The sequence below is a fragment of the Dipteris shenzhenensis genome, chromosome 5, assembly GCF_047967505.1.
Source record: "Dipteris shenzhenensis isolate YYH24624 ecotype China chromosome 5, Dip_SZ_1.0, whole genome shotgun sequence".
NCBI lineage: Eukaryota > Viridiplantae > Streptophyta > Polypodiopsida > Gleicheniales > Dipteridaceae > Dipteris > Dipteris shenzhenensis.
In genome coordinates, this window is record NC_141600.1 from 24308084 (window position 1) to 24326480 (window position 18397).

At 42.1% G+C, this 18397-nt stretch overlaps 1 protein-coding gene across 1 annotated transcript; it reads left to right on the forward strand.

The window, feature by feature from the left end:
• The first annotated feature begins 1431 nt into the window (after positions 1-1431).
• LOC147901769 (uncharacterized) lies at positions 1432-13317 on the forward strand. The gene is made up of 8 exons (XM_087374366.1): positions 1432-1674; positions 1775-1924; positions 2027-2107; positions 2287-2385; positions 2942-3067; positions 3214-3345; positions 3615-3965; positions 13015-13317. Exons 1-8 carry the CDS (start codon positions 1432-1434, stop codon positions 13315-13317), a joined length of 1485 nt encoding a protein of 494 aa, XP_087230492.1.
• The last annotated feature ends 5080 nt before the right edge of the window (positions 13318-18397 follow it).

Genomic DNA, 18397 nt, shown 5'->3' on the forward strand with positions numbered 1-18397 from the left:
CTGCAATATAGGCGTCTCCTTTTCGATTGCATTAGGACTAAATAACGAGAATGCTTCGGACAATCTGCCTCTGGAGTCTGGATCCAGAGACCTCGGACGATAACGGTAAAGTGCAGGAAGCATCGATTCAGAATTTGACCGTAAAGACGAAGCATCGTTAGAAGTTAAGCTAATTCGCTGCTGCAAGCTCCGGCCGACGCAGGAAACTCAAGAAATTCGGAAAACGCAGAAGAGATCGATCACTCCGCTACGAGTACTGTAGGTGAAAAAGCAACGGCAGTTCCTGCTGTAAATTGCAAACTATTGTCAGTTGTAACGCGTCACACACGGAGGCATCAAGCTGCTTTGATCATTTTGAAACCGTTCGCTAGCAGCTCCTTCTTGTTTGTTTCTGGTTGCAGTATCTCTATCAAACAGTAGTTTAGCATAATTACAGGAAGACCATCGCAAATTGTAACGGCTATGGCGGAATAAACGTCTTGCAATCAACAGGATCAACGAAACTGTAGCGTTTGATTAGCTAGGCTCTGGCGGAGCTCACGAGAGTACCCTGCCTGCCTCACGTCTTCCCTGCTCTGTTGCGCTCTCCATGGCGGGAGCTTCGTCCACAGTTCCTGCATGTTCCTGCACTTTGTGGACCCCTAAATTCATCTCTTTCTGTTCGCACACACTCGCTTCAAATTCACAACGCCATATCAAACCTGTGAATTTCCATCACTCGCGTGCTGATCGCTGCTCGTCTTGGATTATATTCTTTCTTTGTTTCTTTCGATCGAAGATGCTGCATTCTGAATCCACTACCTTCCCACGTCGCCTCTACCGCGTCAAAACGAATGACGAAGGCCCCTCAAAGTCAGGCACAAAACCGCTTCGCTTTCTTGTCCTGCCACTCTGATCTCTTCTCTACGGATCATGAAGCTAGTCAATCATAAAGCTCGTTGCCGTCGTCCTTCTCGCACCGACCAAATTTTGACGTCTACCTATGAATGCCATTGTATTACCCGGTGTGACATATTCGTAACGCCAACCTTCTAGTCCTGACCCTTTAAGCTCGCTCCGCCTCACGGAAGAGCAGTGCTGCAGTGTATTCTGCGATTGAAGTGTCTAATCGATGTTCCTGTAATTGTGCCGTAGTCATGATCGTTATATTCCTTGCGTCAGTGATACTTGAAACTCTGAACTAGCGTATGATGAATTGGCTCCCCACGGGTTCCCAAATTCCTTCGCACTCAATTTGTGAATCTCCGTCGCACCCTTAAACTAGTAGTCTCGAGTGTCAACCTCAGCTTCAACGGTCAAGTTATTAGATTGAACAAAATATAACAAATTGTCCTCCGCAAATCTCTAATTTTTAACTGTAATGCAGATTGATCCCGCCCGCGTAGAGCACACCGGTTATGGTGGCAACATCGTTGACATCCTAGAGAAGACATGGCAGTGTCTGCATTCAAATCCACAACAAGGAGGAACTGTGTTATGCCTCAAAATGATGGAAATGGATCAAGAGCTCAGATACCTGAGGACACTCCGTCTCGAAAAGATACTCACAGACGATGCAGCAGCTATACAGAGTTTACACAGACAAAGTATTCAAGCGACTCTCCAAGATTTCGGGAGAACAAGATGTTTCACGGAACTCGGTCCGTTCGATTTCTTAACCGTCAACTCTCAGAGGTAAGGAAGGTGATCAAATTTACAATGGCACTCCTTTAGTTTTACGACAAGCCTGTTTAGCTAGACAAGAGACATGCTCATTTCAGCAAAACATTTGCAGAGTGACATAGGGAAAAGGAGGCCAACACAGGAACTTGATGATATTAGAGAATCACAGACACAGATATATGATGGGTATCTATCATCACCTCGCCAGCAAGTCCTTCGTAGACAATATGAAGACGAGATGCCCACTCTCGGGTCTCCTAAGGTTTTTTGCCCCCAATAGTTGTAAAATATTTTTCGGCCATGTGGTTTCAGTAACTGTGTTTTTGGATACAATCTTGAGTTTCTCAGGTGCCATCTTATGCAGAGATCAATAAAAAATCTTGGTGATCAACCCGACGGGCAAGTTGAAGAGAAAATCATACAAGCGGTGCATGCACAGAACAAGGTTGACATTTTGTTGAGTCTCGATTATTGCCCTCGTAATTAGTCGTAAATGCAGGGTGCGATTATATTAGCTCGAGCATGTGTTTGCATGCTTTTGAGGGCTGCAGACGCATGCAGGCGCGTGAAGAGAGAGAGAGAGAGAGAGAGAGAGAGCGCTCAACGATGGGCCGATAATTGCAGCCATTGAAGACAAAAACGCTCAATATCAATGAGCTACACGATACGATCAGGGCAGAAGTCTGGCACGCTGTTGCTGATATTAAGAATGCCTTTGGAAATGTGAGAGACTCTTTATGCTCTCCTGAAAATCTGCCCCTTTGCTTTTATTAAAGGTCAATGCAGACGGGTGATTTTCAGGAACTAAAGTATTCTCAATTTCCTCTGTTTTGAAGCATTGTATCTCAGTTAGCCTTGCCGAAAACAGACCGATGAACGTTGTAACTTTCTGGGGGGATCAAGGATTCTTTTTTTATACTCAGAAGTAATTGCGAGAATTTTGACATTGTTAAAGCGCATCTTTACCTTTGGTCTAATTTTGCATGACACGGGGTTCAGTCCTGTGAAGTTAAAAGCAATTATTTATATATTTGCAGTAGAGCTCCCTTCTGAAAATTGAAAGGAAAAGAACTCGTACCTACATATATGTTAGCGAAGCTCATATTTTATGCAGCCATACTTTTTTGACAATGAGCTTCAGATGATGATACGACAGGCCAAAGAAAACGCATGGTTAGAATGCTCAGCGTGATTAGAATGAGCTTTTATGTGTTAGCAGAGCTCATATTTTATGCACCGATACTTTTTTGACAATGAACTTCAGATGATGATATGACAGGCCAAAGAAAATGCCTGGTTAGAATGCTCAGTATGTGGATCTGGCAACAAGGCCACTTCATTTCAAGATGAAATCACAAGAGCTGTCACATATGCCTGCAACGATTATGCAGCTAAGGTTGAGCAGGTGCTTCTGCTTCGCCTTTATTGTGTGCAAGAGTTAGTGAATTTTCTGCATCACACCTCTAGTGATCACATTGACACGGGGTTGAACAAACATCTAATATCTGAAATTTCACAGCAGCATTTCATTTTGCATGCTGTGTCTTACAGGCAGAGAAGGAGGTTCAGAAGTTGCAGTCACAATTGGCTGCAGAACAAAGAAGGTGCGTGGACCTTATAAAACTGATTAAAGAGCTGATTGCTGCCTCCGGACTCTTGCAAAGACCAGAGTCTGTTATGGAGGTTCGTTCTAGTGCATCCATTACTGCATGTGTTTGTTAAATTCTGGTATCTCCGCAGTACATATACATTCTGGCTAATTGTTATAATGAATTTTGAAAAACATTATTATAGAACGGCTCTCTCTCTCTCTCTCTCTCTCTCTCTCTCTCTCTCTCTCTTTCTCTCTCTCTGTCTCTCTCTGTGCATGCATGTGCGTGTGTCACATTGTGCACAGCACACCTAATTGATACATGATGGTGGTTATTTTCTCAATCGTTGTAATTACACAGGAGAAAGGGATGCTGATTTCCAAGTATCTGGAGGAGCAAGCCAAACATTTACTGAAGAGATATGTTTCTCTATCAGGCCTAGGAAGTACTGATGTGGACAATAATGCATCCATGAGGAAAATTCCTTCATGTTTCAGCCAAGGGAGTGAGAATTACTGTCTGGAGCCAATACAATGCAAAGGTTGTACATTCCCTGAAAAAGACGCCTGTCAACAAGGAAACATTCCTCTATCAACAAGTTCAGAAGGATGTAGCTTTACGAACAAAGATGGACTTGTACTACCTTGGCTGCAGTCGGAAGAAGCAAACATAGAGTTATACTCGAGCAGGGACTTCGGACAAAAACAACAGGTGAGTTACGAAACTGTTTTTCTAATGTATCGGCATCGAATGGTTTAAAACCCATGATGTCCAATTTGGATGGAAATCTCATACTCTCTCTCTTTTGCACCAGGACACTCGGATTACCATACAGTGTGATGACATTCATCCCTCAGATGGACCTCTTGCAAATGTGATTCAAGTACATAATATGATACAAACTACTTCTGATGTGTTTCACTGTGTTTTGATTCCACTTTCTTCATTTGTTGCATCTGTTTCTTCTTCAAATGAATTAAGTGTGCTAGAACATATGGAACTAAAGAAGTCGTTAGCTGAATTCAAAGATGTATTTCCCGAACAATTGCCGGTAGGTTTACCTCCAGAGAGGGCAGTTGACCATCGCATAGATTTGGTCCTAGGCGCTCAGCCTGTAAGTATACCTCCTTATAGGATGAGTCAGTTTGAGGAGGATGAGTTAGCTCAGCAACTTCAAGAGTATTTGAAGTTGGGGTATATACGCCCAAGTAAATCACCCTGGGGTGCTCCTGTTCTTTTGAGGAAGAAGAAAGATGAATGTGTGTGGATTATAAAAGATTAAATAAAGTAACAATCAAGAATAGGTATCCTCTCCCTCGTGCTGATGACTTGATAGACAGATTAGTAGGAGCGAAGTACATCACTAAAATTGATTTGCGTACTAGTTATCACCAGATACGTATTTATGTGATGCTCCCGCAACCTTCCAACAAATGATGAATGACTTGTTCCGAGATTATTTGGCCAAGTTTGTGGTTGTGTTCTTGGATGACATCTTAGTTTACAGCAAGACTCTTGAGGACCATATTGGTCACCTCAAGATTGTTTTACTTTTATTAAGATAGAAACAGTTGTATGCTAAGATCAGTAAATGTGACTTTCTTATGAAGGAGATCATTTACTTAGGACACAAGATCTCTAGGGAAGGGCTTAACATTGATGAAGATCGAATTCAGAAGGTTTTGAGTTGGTCTATTCTTGAGACAGTCAAGCAACTTCGTTCTTTCTTAGGATTCACTGTCTTCTTACGAAAATCAATTCGTGATTATTCTAAAATCACAGTCCCCTTGACCAACATATTGAAGGGTCGTGGATGTAAGTCTATTCAGCCTATTACTTGGAATGACGAATTGAACAAGGCTTTTGATGTTTTGAAAAATTGTATCAAGAGTGTGCCTGTTCTTGCACTACCCGATCCTACCCGGCCTTATGTCTTAGAGGCTGATGCGAGTGATTATGCGATTGGGGCAGCATTATTCCAAGAGGGCCGACCTGTAGCTTTTGAGAGTAAAAAGCTAGATGACACTCAATATCGTTGGCCTACCATGGAGAAGGAACTTTATGCAGTGGTCTATGCTCTTAAAGTTTGGAGACATTATCTATATGGTTCCAGATTTGTCGTGTTGACTGATCATCAGTCAATACGATATGTGTGTGAAGGGGATGATTTGAGGGGTAGGAAGGCTAGATGGCTTGAGTTGATACAAGATTTTGATTTTGAGATTCGGTATAGGAAAGGTTCCTTAAATAGTGTCGCAGATGCCTTAAGTCAAATTAAAATGGTAAATAGTTTATCGTTTACCGAGATTTCCTCTGACCTATTTCACTTTGAGAGGGCTTTGCGTGACTGATAATCATTTCAGTCAGTATTGGCAGAAGGTCCAGGATGGGAGCTTAATGATTGACCAAGCCACCTACTGTACAAGCGGCCGGAGGTCATTGGATGATTCGGAATGGCTTGCTGTTCCGTAATGATAAAATTTGTATACGCGATGTGTTGGATCTTCGATCCAAGATTATTCGGGAGTGTCATGATGCACCTAGTGTAGGACATCCTGGAGTACACATGACTCTGTCTCTTGTGAAGCATAGTCATTTCAATCAGTATTGGCAGAAGGTCCAAGATGGGAGCTCAATGATTGACCAAGCCACCTACTGTACAGGCGGCCAGAGGTCACTGGATGATTCGGAATGGCTTGCTGTTCCGTAATGATAAAATTTGTGCACCCGATGTGTTGGATCTTCGATCCAAGATTCTTCGGGAGTGTCATGATGCACCTAGTGCAGGACATCTTGGAGTACACATGACTCTGTCTCTTGTGAAGCATACCTTTTATTGGCCTAAGATGCGTGCATTTATTGAAAACTATGTGGTAGGTTGCCGGATTTGTCAGGTTACTAAGGCAGAACGCCTTAGAAGCGCGAGTTTATTACAGCCATTGCAAATCCCAGGTAATAAATGGGAAAGTATTTCCATGGATTTTATTACCGGTTTGCCTAGAACACGTTCCGTAATGATAAAATTTGTATACGCGATGTGTTGGATCTTCGATCCAAGATTATTCGGGAGTGTCATGATGCACCTAGTGTAGGACATCCTGGAGTACACATGACTCTGTCTCTTGTGAAGCATAGTCATTTCAATCAGTATTGGCAGAAGGTCCAAGATGGGAGCTCAATGATTGACCAAGCCACCTACTGTACAGGCGGCCAGAGGTCACTGGATGATTCGGAATGGCTTGCTGTTCCGTAATGATAAAATTTGTGTACCCGATGTGTTGGATCTTCGATCCAAGATTCTTCGGGAGTGTCATGATGCACCTAGTGCAGGACATCTTGGAGTACACATGACTCTGTCTCTTGTGAAGCATACCTTTTATTGGCCTAAGATGCGTGCATTTATTGAAAACTATGTGGTAGGTTGCCGGATTTGTCAGGTTACTAAGGCAGAACGCCTTAGAAGCGCGAGTTTATTACAGCCATTGCAAATCCCAGGCAATAAATGGGAAAGTATTTCCATGGATTTTATTACCGGTTTGCCTAGAACACGCAAGGGTCATGACTCTATTTGGGTCATAGTGGACCGTATGACAAAAATGGCTAGATTCTTACCTACTAAATCGACCATATCAGCTGTTCAGTTGGCTCACGAGTTTGTGGACCACTTATTTAAGCTATATGGTTTGCCTTCTGACATAGTCAATGACAAGGACTCGAAGTTTACAAGTAACTTATGGAAACTTGTTTTTGAGAAGTTAGAAACTACTCTAAGTATGAGTTCCTCAGATCATGCACAATCTGATGGCAGTACAGAAAAGGTCAACCAGTTGGTTGATGATATGCTTCAGGCATATGTTTCTAGGAGATAGTCTTCATGGGAAGATTATCTCCCCATAATAGAATTTACTTATAACTGTGCAAAGCATTCGAGTACGGTTACAATCCTTTTATGCTTATGTACGGGTTTCAACCTAAGTCACTAGTTATGGTTGGGTTAAAGGGAATCCAAAATGATGTTGCAAACACATTCTTGCAAGACATGCAAGAAATGTTGCAGTTTGCCAAGGAGTCTATTAGAAGTGCCCAAGATCGGGACAGGTTTTATGCTAATAAACATCGTTCACCTAGAGAGTTCTCTGAAGGAATGATGGTATATTTGCGTATTCCCAAGGAATCCAAGAGCCTAAGTACTAGTTTGGTTCCGAAGTTATCCCCCAGATACTATGGTTTGTTCAAGGTTATTATAAGAAACAGTTGCATATAAACTAGAATTGCCTCCTGATGTTGAAGTACATCCAGTATTTCATGTCAGTAGACTAAAAGAGTTACTGGGTGTAGATGATCAACTTGTTTCTCCTCAAGAAATAGTAGAAGTTACAGATTTGACTTTTATTCCACATGAGCCTGAGAGTATTCTTGAATTTCGGGAAAGACAGCTTCGTAATCGAACTATCACGGAATACAAGATCAAGTGGAAGGATCGTGTTGAGAAGGATGCAACATGGGAGACATTACCAAACCTCCAGAGGACATTCCCAGGTTTTTTAGGGAACTCAGGAGTGAGTTCTTAGAGGAGGGGAAGTATGTCATGTGCACGGATTGTGTCTGACGTGTGCCCTAGGCACACAGGACTAGCTCAAGTAGCCTGGGGAGGGTAGAGGCAAGGCAAGTGATTCTCAGGTTGGGTTGCAAGGGCAAATGGCACGAGTTAGGGTTTCGGCTATAAATAGCCGCCCGAGGCCCAAGTCTATATAAGGGGGCCAGGGGGCTCAGTTTTTAGGAGAGCAGGGCAGAGCAAGTCAGTTCTCCCCTATTGGTCTGGATCCTGGATTGTGTGTGGACGCACACCTGCTCTCTAGATTAGCCCAAGGCCCAGCAGATCGATCCAAGGCTCCTTGAGGGCGACACCTGGTGGTATGGGACACCGGCTGGGATCATGGTTGGGAGATGTGCCAATTGCCAGCAGCTCAGCCTATGGCGTGGAGGGGGCATCCTAGTCTAGGATGCCATGGTTGGGTGGTAAGCAAGCCTGCGGATTCCTTTATGGTTCTAGGATTGGTTTCTGGTGTTTGTTTGCAGGTCAGGTCACACAGGAGCACTAGGGTCGTGTCACAGTCACCCTAGGCCTTGGTAAGGAGGCTACCCTTCTGCCCATGGGTGAATTGTTGAACCTGGTCCAGCGGCTACCTGCAACAGCCCTGTCTTTGATCATCTGTTGGGTTCTCAAATGTCATGGTTAACCAAGCTATGTAATGCTAGCCACCTAAGCCACTGGCTTGTTTGCCACTTCAGGCTAGCAGCAAATGCTTGGCAGCCAAGTCCCACTTAGTACCAATTATCCAGTCAACTTGATTGGAGACATAGGTAAAGAGGGTATTCTTCCTGCCCCTTGGTGCTGTCGTGCTCTAACAAAGGAATGGAGCAGAGGTAGACAAGGGAGTAGAGTAACCAAGAAGAGATTAGGGGGAAGGAGTATAGAAGGAAGCGAGTGAACATGTATTGTGTGGAAAGTGGAGGGGGTGGAGAGGCAGTTGCAGATGACGTGAGACCTCGAAGCAAGAAAGGGAGTGTGCACAATTGCAAAGGAGTGAGAGGGAGTGTGCAGGAAGTGAGACGTCGAAGCAAGAACATCACATTAAAAAATTGTGGTACAAGGGGTCTTGGATGGAATTCCGTAGTCCCCTCCAAAGTCATCTTTAGCTTAGCAAACTCAAGGGCTAACCCCAATTAACGTAGCTTGTTTTTTCCATTTATTACAGCCATCCCAACAGAAAGAATCTTGCCCTTTAAATTACATATCATAGCTTCCAAGAAGTAGATTCTAGCCATGGATGAATTAGTTGTTAGGAACCAAAGAAAAAGGGGAAAAAAGTTGTCAACAACAAACAATTTAGAGCTGTTTGTAAATTATTTAACTGTCAAACATTGCCTCCAGCCAAACCTTTGTTGAATGGAATATATTACTATTTCCTGAAAAAAAAAGGGGGGGACATCGAAACTTGTGGTAATCTCTATAATCTATGCACATATGTATGAGCCATCCTCCAAATCTTTGTTGATTTGCTGCTACAAGACTCTAGAATAAAGTCATGGTCAAAAATCTCTCTTAGCAGGCAAGTATTGAGGTATGTCAGCAAATCTGCAATACCTAAACGTACATGCTACATGTCAATGTCCTCGATCGGGGAATACTACCCTGGATGTGCCTTGATTGGCTGTCATGCATGCAAAGCATTTTGTTTTGGCATTGGCAACTGCCTTGATATAATTGGTTGCATTGTACATACATGCATGCATACATGTATGTATGTATATATGTATACACACACACGCGCGCACACTTTTTTTTTTTGGTGTGTAATACATTTGTCATTATATTACAAAAATAGTCCCAAAGAAAGGGACTAAGAACTACAAACATCAGAAGATGTCATTACACGACAAGAAGGCAGGATAATCTATGTAGCGCACATGTAGACAATCATAAAACGATTGTTGTAAAGAGGCATGGAAGAACCGATACTCAGCCAAAGAGGGATCGCCAAAGACCCAATGATTGCAGAGGGTCCAGAGTGCCCACTAACAAACCCAATAGAAAAGAAGATCATATAGCTTGCCTCACCGGATGAAAACCAAAAGGTAGCACTGGGGAAATGGGCCTGAAGCTGCTGATGTACACACACACACACACACACTTTTTTTTTTTGGGGGGGGGTGGTTTGAAATCCATTCAAGATTATATTACAAGAATCAGTCCCAAAAGCTGGGACCTCCAGGTACAAGCATCAGAAGATTTCATCAATGACAAGAAAGTGGGATAATCTAAATCCCATGCACGTAGACAATCATAAAGCGATAGAGATACCTAGACACACACACACGCACATATTGATACATACAAAGATAGATACACACACACACACACACACACACACAATTTTATTTTTTCTTTCTTTCTTAATGTGAAATTTGTTCTACCTAGACACACACACACACGCACATATAGATACATACAAAGATAGATAGATACACACACACACACACACAATTTTATTTTTTCTTTCTTTCTTAATGTGAAATTTGTTCTACCAAAAAAAAAAAGTGTGTGCATACATACATACATACGTACATACGTACATATACATATGCATACATACATACATTCCTTCATACATAAATAAATGCATACTGAAATGGGATTAAAATATTTATGTGCTGTATAATTGCATCTTATATGTGGGGTGCAAGCAAAGGTGAAAAAGGGAGAGACTGGCTCTAAATAGCTTGTTGATCTTTCATTCCTCTCAAACTGTTTTGTACAGCATTCAAAGGGAGTTTCCACATGAGAACCTCCCCCGATCCCCAACTATCTACCTCTTTTTTTCCCATGTCCACTCCCCGAGACCTCTTCATGCTCACCGCTTCTCTCTTGAATTCACCCCCAGGCTCTCCTCTAGAAACTTTTTATTCACACCACGCCTTAGCCTTCACAAACTAACCGCCCTCCCCCCCATGGGAACACAACCACATATAACATGTTTAATTACATAACTCCCATGGGACATCTCTGATCCTTAGGATTCTTGTTGCATTCTGAAGCTTATGGAGTTCCCCCTCTTCCTCTAGACTCCATGGCGAAGTGGGGTTACAACTTTGCACACTAGAACACCCTTTTGCATAAATTCAAATTCACTGTAACATTTTCCTAGCATGGTGACTTGCTTGATAGACAGAAGCGGACATTGTTTCATATCACACCACACGAGCTATCTGGCTGTACATACTTCTCCATTCCTGTTTATATGTCTTGTCTCATCTCGCCCTAAGCCTCTTAAGGCAGAATTTATACACTCGCTCTCCAAATACCTTCCCATTATCAGCCCAGGCCTTTTGTTCTCTCATAATGTGCAGAAATGAGCTAACCTCCAGCTGTTTGCACAACTATTTTTCCTCCTCCTACAAAGGCTTGAGTTTCTTGATGCGCACCTGCCAATTTCCTTGCATGTGGCACATTACCAGCAAACAATCCCCAACATTTGTAAGGCTTCCAAACCCCTATCTCTCGACTGCGTTTCAAGCCATGGATCAAGGCCAAATACTCAGCTTCATGATTTGAGGCTACTGAGTTTATTTCTTTCCCCTCCGCTGCAATTTCTTGACAATAGCACTGCATAAGCACATTCCTATGCTACCCCTTCCTGTGTTCCTTTGAAATGCTCCATCAAAGTATAATGTATGCAACAGCTCACTTTCTTTTGGGCTTTCTGTGTGGACTGTTTTGCAGCCAGTTTTCCTTTCAACCTGATTTTCCACATCCTTTCCTATCTCCCTTTCTGTGAGCATGCATGCTAAGATAGCATGTATAGAATTTTCAGTGACAAAAGAGGACTGGCATTCTCGCAACTCTACCAACCACTTACCAAATCTTCCTCTTGGATTAGGCTTCTTTATGAGATATTGTATGATCACTGAATCTGCCAAAAAGACGATCTGCCAAAGTCATCTATAAAGCCTCATATGAATTTCTCCAAATATGATTCAAATACCTCATACATAAACCTTTTGGAAGGTGGCTGACTCATTGAAAAAACCAACAGCATGAATCGCAATGCAATCTCCCAGGGTGTCACAGAAGTTGTCTTCTGCTGATCTTCCTCTGCAATGCAAATGTGGTAATACCCTGAGCACCCCTCACACAAAATATACCTTTCAGATCTGAGAGACCCAAAACCAAGAAATTGGGTGATAATTGTGAAATTGAGAACACTCTGAAATCGTCTCAAAATAAACAATTATTTCAGCCAGAGAACCAAAGATTGAAAAGCATCAATACCACGCAGTTGCATACATAGCTTTGTTACTGATGAAGCTTACAGCAGGTCCTTTCTGACTTGGTCTACGAAGAAAGGATCTTGACATCAGACGATTCCTGATACTGTTTATTGAAATTTGGGGATAAACGTCCAACCTACAGTACAATCTAACTTTCACAACGAAGCTCACTACAAGTTGCAGTATACAAAACAAGGCAATGGACACAAGCTGAACTATATTGAAAAGGGGAGAGACAGCCGAATATAAGCATCAAATTCAGGCAGCAGTGGCTGGGGGAAGGGACAATCAGTTCGGAACTTCGAAGCAGAGGGCTGAAGAAGATTAGGCCACTTGAAAGAGTGTCATACCGGGAGAGGATGTAGTATTAGTCCCATCCAAATTCCATTTTAGCCCTCTCTAGCTAAACTCCCCAGAAAACTCTAGAGCTAACCCCACTAACTTGACTCATTTTTCCACGTTACCAAACTTGCTCGCCTTGCTGGGATGCACATGCCATGAATGTATGCGGATGATGCTCCTGCCTTAGTATAGTGATTTGTACTTTGACAGGAGTCCAAATTGCAGTTTTGTATCCTTTATTATGAAACATGTCTGGTTCTCCAAAGGCTGTAACATCTTATCAAGATGTTACGTCCTTCGAAGAGCATAAATTAAACAAACCACAGGGCATTATTAAGAGAGTCTCCATTATTCCAGAGCAAAACTGGATAGGTAACAAACCTGCTATCTGGCCAAAGTCAAAAAGTAGTTCAGGAGCTGCATTGAAATTGGATTTCTTTTTGGCATGTGCTTATCTTGGAAAGATGGTTTCTTATCTCCCAAAGGGTTTGAATGGAAACAGAATCTAGGTGAAGAGCAATAATGCGGTTATGAACAACAGGTCCAGTGTAATCATAACTTTACATATTTCCCACTTTTTTGGCAGTACGCCTTGCTAGTTCCATCAGTGAACGAGGAAAAAATCATACAGCAAAAAGATATCCAGGAGGCTCAGACTTTACAGCCTAAGATTGCCACATGCAGTGTGCAGAATGTAGAAATTCTGGAGGATGATTGCTGTAAAAGGATGGAAGCAGACGATCAAGCAAGAAAATACGGCCGAAGGTCAAGTCAAATGACAGAATCAAGCTTTTTACATGTGGACCTGGTCTCAGAAAGAATACAATTCAGGAGAAGGATTGAATTGGGAGAGCTACTCTTATGTGTTGGCACTCTCCAGATATTTTAAGTGTGAGTCTATCTTTTTCCCTTTCATATTCAATTACTGATCAGACAGTAGATGCACAGGCTATGGAACATTAACTTGGTGCCTCCAGTTATGTTCATGAACATGCACAGAATGTAAATTGTACCAGTGACACTGAATATTCAGACTGTATATTATACTCAGGTGTAATATAATGTAAAAGTATCCATACCATGGACCCACTGTATTGTGCCATAGGAATAGATTTTTGCACTCTGACTCCACATACTAGAATGTGGATTGTACTCTTGAGACAGAAGAGTTCTGTCCAATTCGGCAATCTTTGTACTTCAGAGGATTTAGAATTTAATTTGAGCACGAATAAGATGGACTAACTCAATCTCTTCAGATTTCATTGTTTGAGAAAGTAATATGTATTCTGACATAAGGAACTTTCATGATGGAATTATTCTCAAGCTTTTAATAAAAAACTGCACGATTGAGGAACAGCCAAATGTTTGTGTCTCATCTGTGAATTCGTGTGATACTGCTTATAATGTAGCCAACCATGAGCTTGATGTTGAGGTTTTCACAATTCATGATCAGTAATAGCTACCGCAGGTAATGCAGGCTATTAAATGTATGACTTGAGCTGCCCAAACAAACTGATTCTCTCCATGTAAATTGCTTCCAAATTACTAAATGTTTCACTCCAAAATCCAACCTGAACCATTGAAAATATCAGAAGGAATGGAACCCATTTCATAAACGTGGAAAATCTCTTTCAAGGAAATGTGAGGATGAATAAGGCACAAGGATGTATCACGCCCTAATCACTGTTGTAAAAGAATGAAAGAATTTACAAAATCAGATGGGGATGAAAGAATTTACAAAATCAGATGGGGCGAGGCTGTCCAAGCATCTTGTAAGCTTAGACCACAGCCAAGCAGGCACCATTGGTGCAGTTTTATACCTGCCTCCTATTTCACCACAGCTTCCATTTGTGACCCTCCTTTTGCTAATGGTTTTAGGTCTTCGTGCTGTTGCACCACAGCTTTTATTGCAATCCACCTTGAGCTACTGGTTTCTATGCCCCATGTAAAACCATGAGAGTTACACACACCAGGGAGTGGATGAACCTCACATATTATTCTATTGCAGAAAATTAGAATGAGGTTTGAGACCCAGGACTTGCAACCTCTTTCTTTACAATGTATTGAATTGTCCCAAGTGATTCAAAAACAAACAGTATTACTGGCTTCAATCTGTGATAGGAGGTGCAGCTATTTAAAGCAGCAACAAGCGATTGTATTCTTAGCTGACTTCTGATATAGTAGGATTGGAGGGTGTCTTGGTGGAAGAGGGGCTTGCACTATTCTGTGAAGTAGGGGATCTTTGCAACAAGGTGATGAGGGGATACTTGCGGAGCAAGGGTTCCCGTGAGCAGGGTATGTAACAAGATGCCCAAGCCCTAAACATCAACCCTATGATCGTAGGGCCCCTTGAACACCTCAGGTGCCATGTACACCTTCATGCCTATCAACTCTGTCAAGAGACGGTTCTGCTTCTTGTTGTCCTCATGCTTTTGACACTGAACCGCCAACCGAAAGCTCTGCAATCTTTATCTCTCCTCCCTACATCGAGAACACATTCTCGGTGTTGACATCCCTATGCATCACACCCTTGCTATGGCAAGCCAGTTTTTGCCTGCCCCAGTCAGCTTCTGAGAATTCTAGTTACCATGGCCTATGCATCACACCCTCGCTATGGCAAGCCAGTTTTTGCCTGCCCCAGTCAGCTTCTGAGAATTCTAGTTACCATGGCCTGCCGAAATTTACTGTCCCTTATCCCTTTGTCATAAAGATTACCTGCTTAGCAGAATTCTAGCTGTTAGTTGCAGGACATGCTTTTCCACGGCTAAAACATTCTCCAACCCATCAGCCCTGCCATAATTAAGGTAGTTTCTTGCCAAGGTCCATGTAAATGTCTCTCTTTTTGGGATCAACAATGTTACACAAAATGTACGTACTTAATAACGTTTAGAGTTGTGATAGTCTTTTGGGTGGCATCAGTTTGAATATTCTAGGCATATTTGATACATCTCATCTTCCAAAAATTTGATAAACTATATGATTATGGTTTGTTGATTTGTGGTCCTAACGACATTAAAAGTTTAGGGGCTAGGCACATCCACTTGTGTTGCAAGACATGCTCCATAGACATACCAACAAAAATTTACAACAAGGCAAGACCCATGGATGCGCAAATGACAAACTGGTGAATGATATTTATTAAATTCGTGTGCAATGTGAAGCAAGTATATTGACAATGAAAACACGCATCAACTTAGAAAAATAGCTATACATTATGGATAAATCAAAGCATCAACAAAACCACAGGAAACAATAAAGAGTAGAAAAAAATTTACCCCTCAAAACCATAACATATCTATTCTACTTATAAAACAGAAAAACGAGGACAAGTTTTTGACACATGGCACTCTTGCAATGCAAGTCCTACTAGCACTCTTTGTTTACACTTCTTGGGGAGAATCTGTTGGGGGATATTCAGGTAATAAAGATCTCAAGCTTCTCCTGGTCACCTAAAGCTTTTTCTTTTCCCTCGTACTCACTACTTACAATCTTCCACGTAAGTACACATATCAATTGTCTAGATCAATCAAGAAGGGGTTGGATAGATTGCGAGCACATTTACCATAAGTGACACAATTTTCTACTACAATCATTGGTTGCAAAATTAAATCCATGCACTAAAAGCACATGATAGCCTTTAGTCATATTCAAATGTGGTTTTGGAGTTGCATGTACAATAATATTATTGTCAATCACATATATAGAAAAACATTCTTCGCCTCCAATATATAGCTCGCACACTTGCACTCCAAAAATTAACCATGCTCCTCACTAATCACTTGGTAGTACTCACCATGCACAAACACTCACAGGATCTTCTCTATTTCACATTACAGTACACGAGTCCACTCCGTGCATGTAGTTTTGCCTACTAATTTCTCCACTCAACTTACTTGCACATGGCAGATATTACATATGCAACAAAATTGACACACACGCATGATGTTTTTTGGTAAAAGGCATAGATGTATATCAATGTGATAAAACTTTATATAACCAAATAATCATGTTTTTTATTTTCATTAAATATAAATTCACAAAATTATTATCAATCATCAACAAACTTTCCCATATAAAATAATATATTATTGTAAAAGTTACATGTATAAAAAGTTGTGTGCGTGTGTTTTTTCTAACAATAATCTACCCTATTCTATCCACCATGTTCATGTCAAACTAAACCCCTTATTTTGCCTTAATGGTTCTCGAATAAAGAAACTCCTACCCAACTCATCACAAGGTTTATCCCTGCTATTGGGAAATAGTTCAAGTTGCCCAAAAAACCATACTCAAGTTTGGCAAATTTCCAACACAATACCAAGATTGGGTTTTCAAAATAGCTATCAAAAATCATTCCATCACCTTTATCCATATTAGCAGAGAAGTCCCTCCTTACTTGTATCAAGCTTACCTTAGCATAATATAACATCAACATCTACTAGAGTATCGTTATTAGGACGTATGCATCCACCGACATCAGGCATTACAAGGCATGGGTAATGTGGGAGACTCCACAGTTATCAAGTGTTGTTGAGGCCGGTCATTACGTCTACAAACATTCTACGTCTTGACAGAATGATTGGGTAGCCTAGTGTGAGGCTATGCTCACACTCAGCCTTGTGAAGCCAAGACTGCTCATCGAGCTTCACGCACAATGCAATATGGAAGGGAAAGAAGTATCCAAAGTCCCCTGCATGTCTAAAAGACCCGCCCTCTCGTCTAGGATAAGAAGGCAATCACGTTCCTCACTGTCTAAGGGAGAGGCGTTCCTATCCCTTCTGGAGGTGTTATCGGAGGCCAAAGGCCACTGGTGTGAGAAGCATGAGTGTTGTAAGCTCTAATGCAGTGGACAGTACGGAGTGCACCGTGTAGTGGTGTGCAGGTGTCGTAGACTGTATTGCAGTGAATCATGCCGTATGAGTGCACTATGCTAGATGATGGTCAAATGAGAAATCCACTACATAAGCGCAAGAAGTGACAATCATTATGCACAAGTGAACAATCCCTATATATGAAAGAAGAAACATAAGAAATGAGAAAGTGACCAGGTTGGCTGAAGTACACATCACTAGAAGAGCACCCACAAGTCTCAAGTCACAAGAACCAGAATACACACATCTATCCCCATAGTGAGAACAGAGAGGTACAACAACGAGCTCATAGCTCAAGCCCCTATCTTCTCCACACACTCTCCTCTCGGCGAGCTTGTAGCTCTAGCCTCTATCTCTCCTCACACTCTCCTCTCTCTCTCCAATGCAGAACAACGAATACTGAATGTTGAATGCCTCCTGCTCCATGCTCAGTACTCCCCCCTTCTCCTTCATCCTCATCCCCCTACCTTGGAGGGTCCCTCCTTTGCTAAGAATCTCCCTTCTTTATCTGAATTGGTGATCCTCCTATCTCCTTAGCTATTGAGGATAGCCGTTGCACCGTTGGCTCTCTTGATGGCTTCGACGACTTCTTGTTGACTCGCCAGCATCTTTTAGTCAGGGTGGTGTAAATGCTCCATGTGCATGTGAGCTAGATCACCGCACCACTGAACCACTGTAAACGTCTTCACCATGTGCAGCTAGCTGTAAATACTCCTGACTGCTCCATGTGCGGAGCTCACCCTCCATCTGCATAACTCTCGATGAGGTCACCTTAGGCATGGTACTCTTGGTTGACCTATGGTTGACATGTGTCGATGCATGGTCGCCTTGGGTATGGTACTCTTGGATGAACCTGTGGTTTACACGTGTCATGCATGATTGACATGTGATCAACGCTTGATGTCATGCGGTTGACATGTGTTGACACATGGTCAACATGTGGTCAACGCCTATCGACATGTGGTCAATGCTTGTCAACATGTGGTCTGACAACAATAATTGCTTGGGGTATCCCACTGTGGTCACCATAAACTGTCTGGGGGTGGAGTTCCTATCCCTTCGAGAGGTGTTACAGGAGGCCAAGGGCCACTAGTGTCA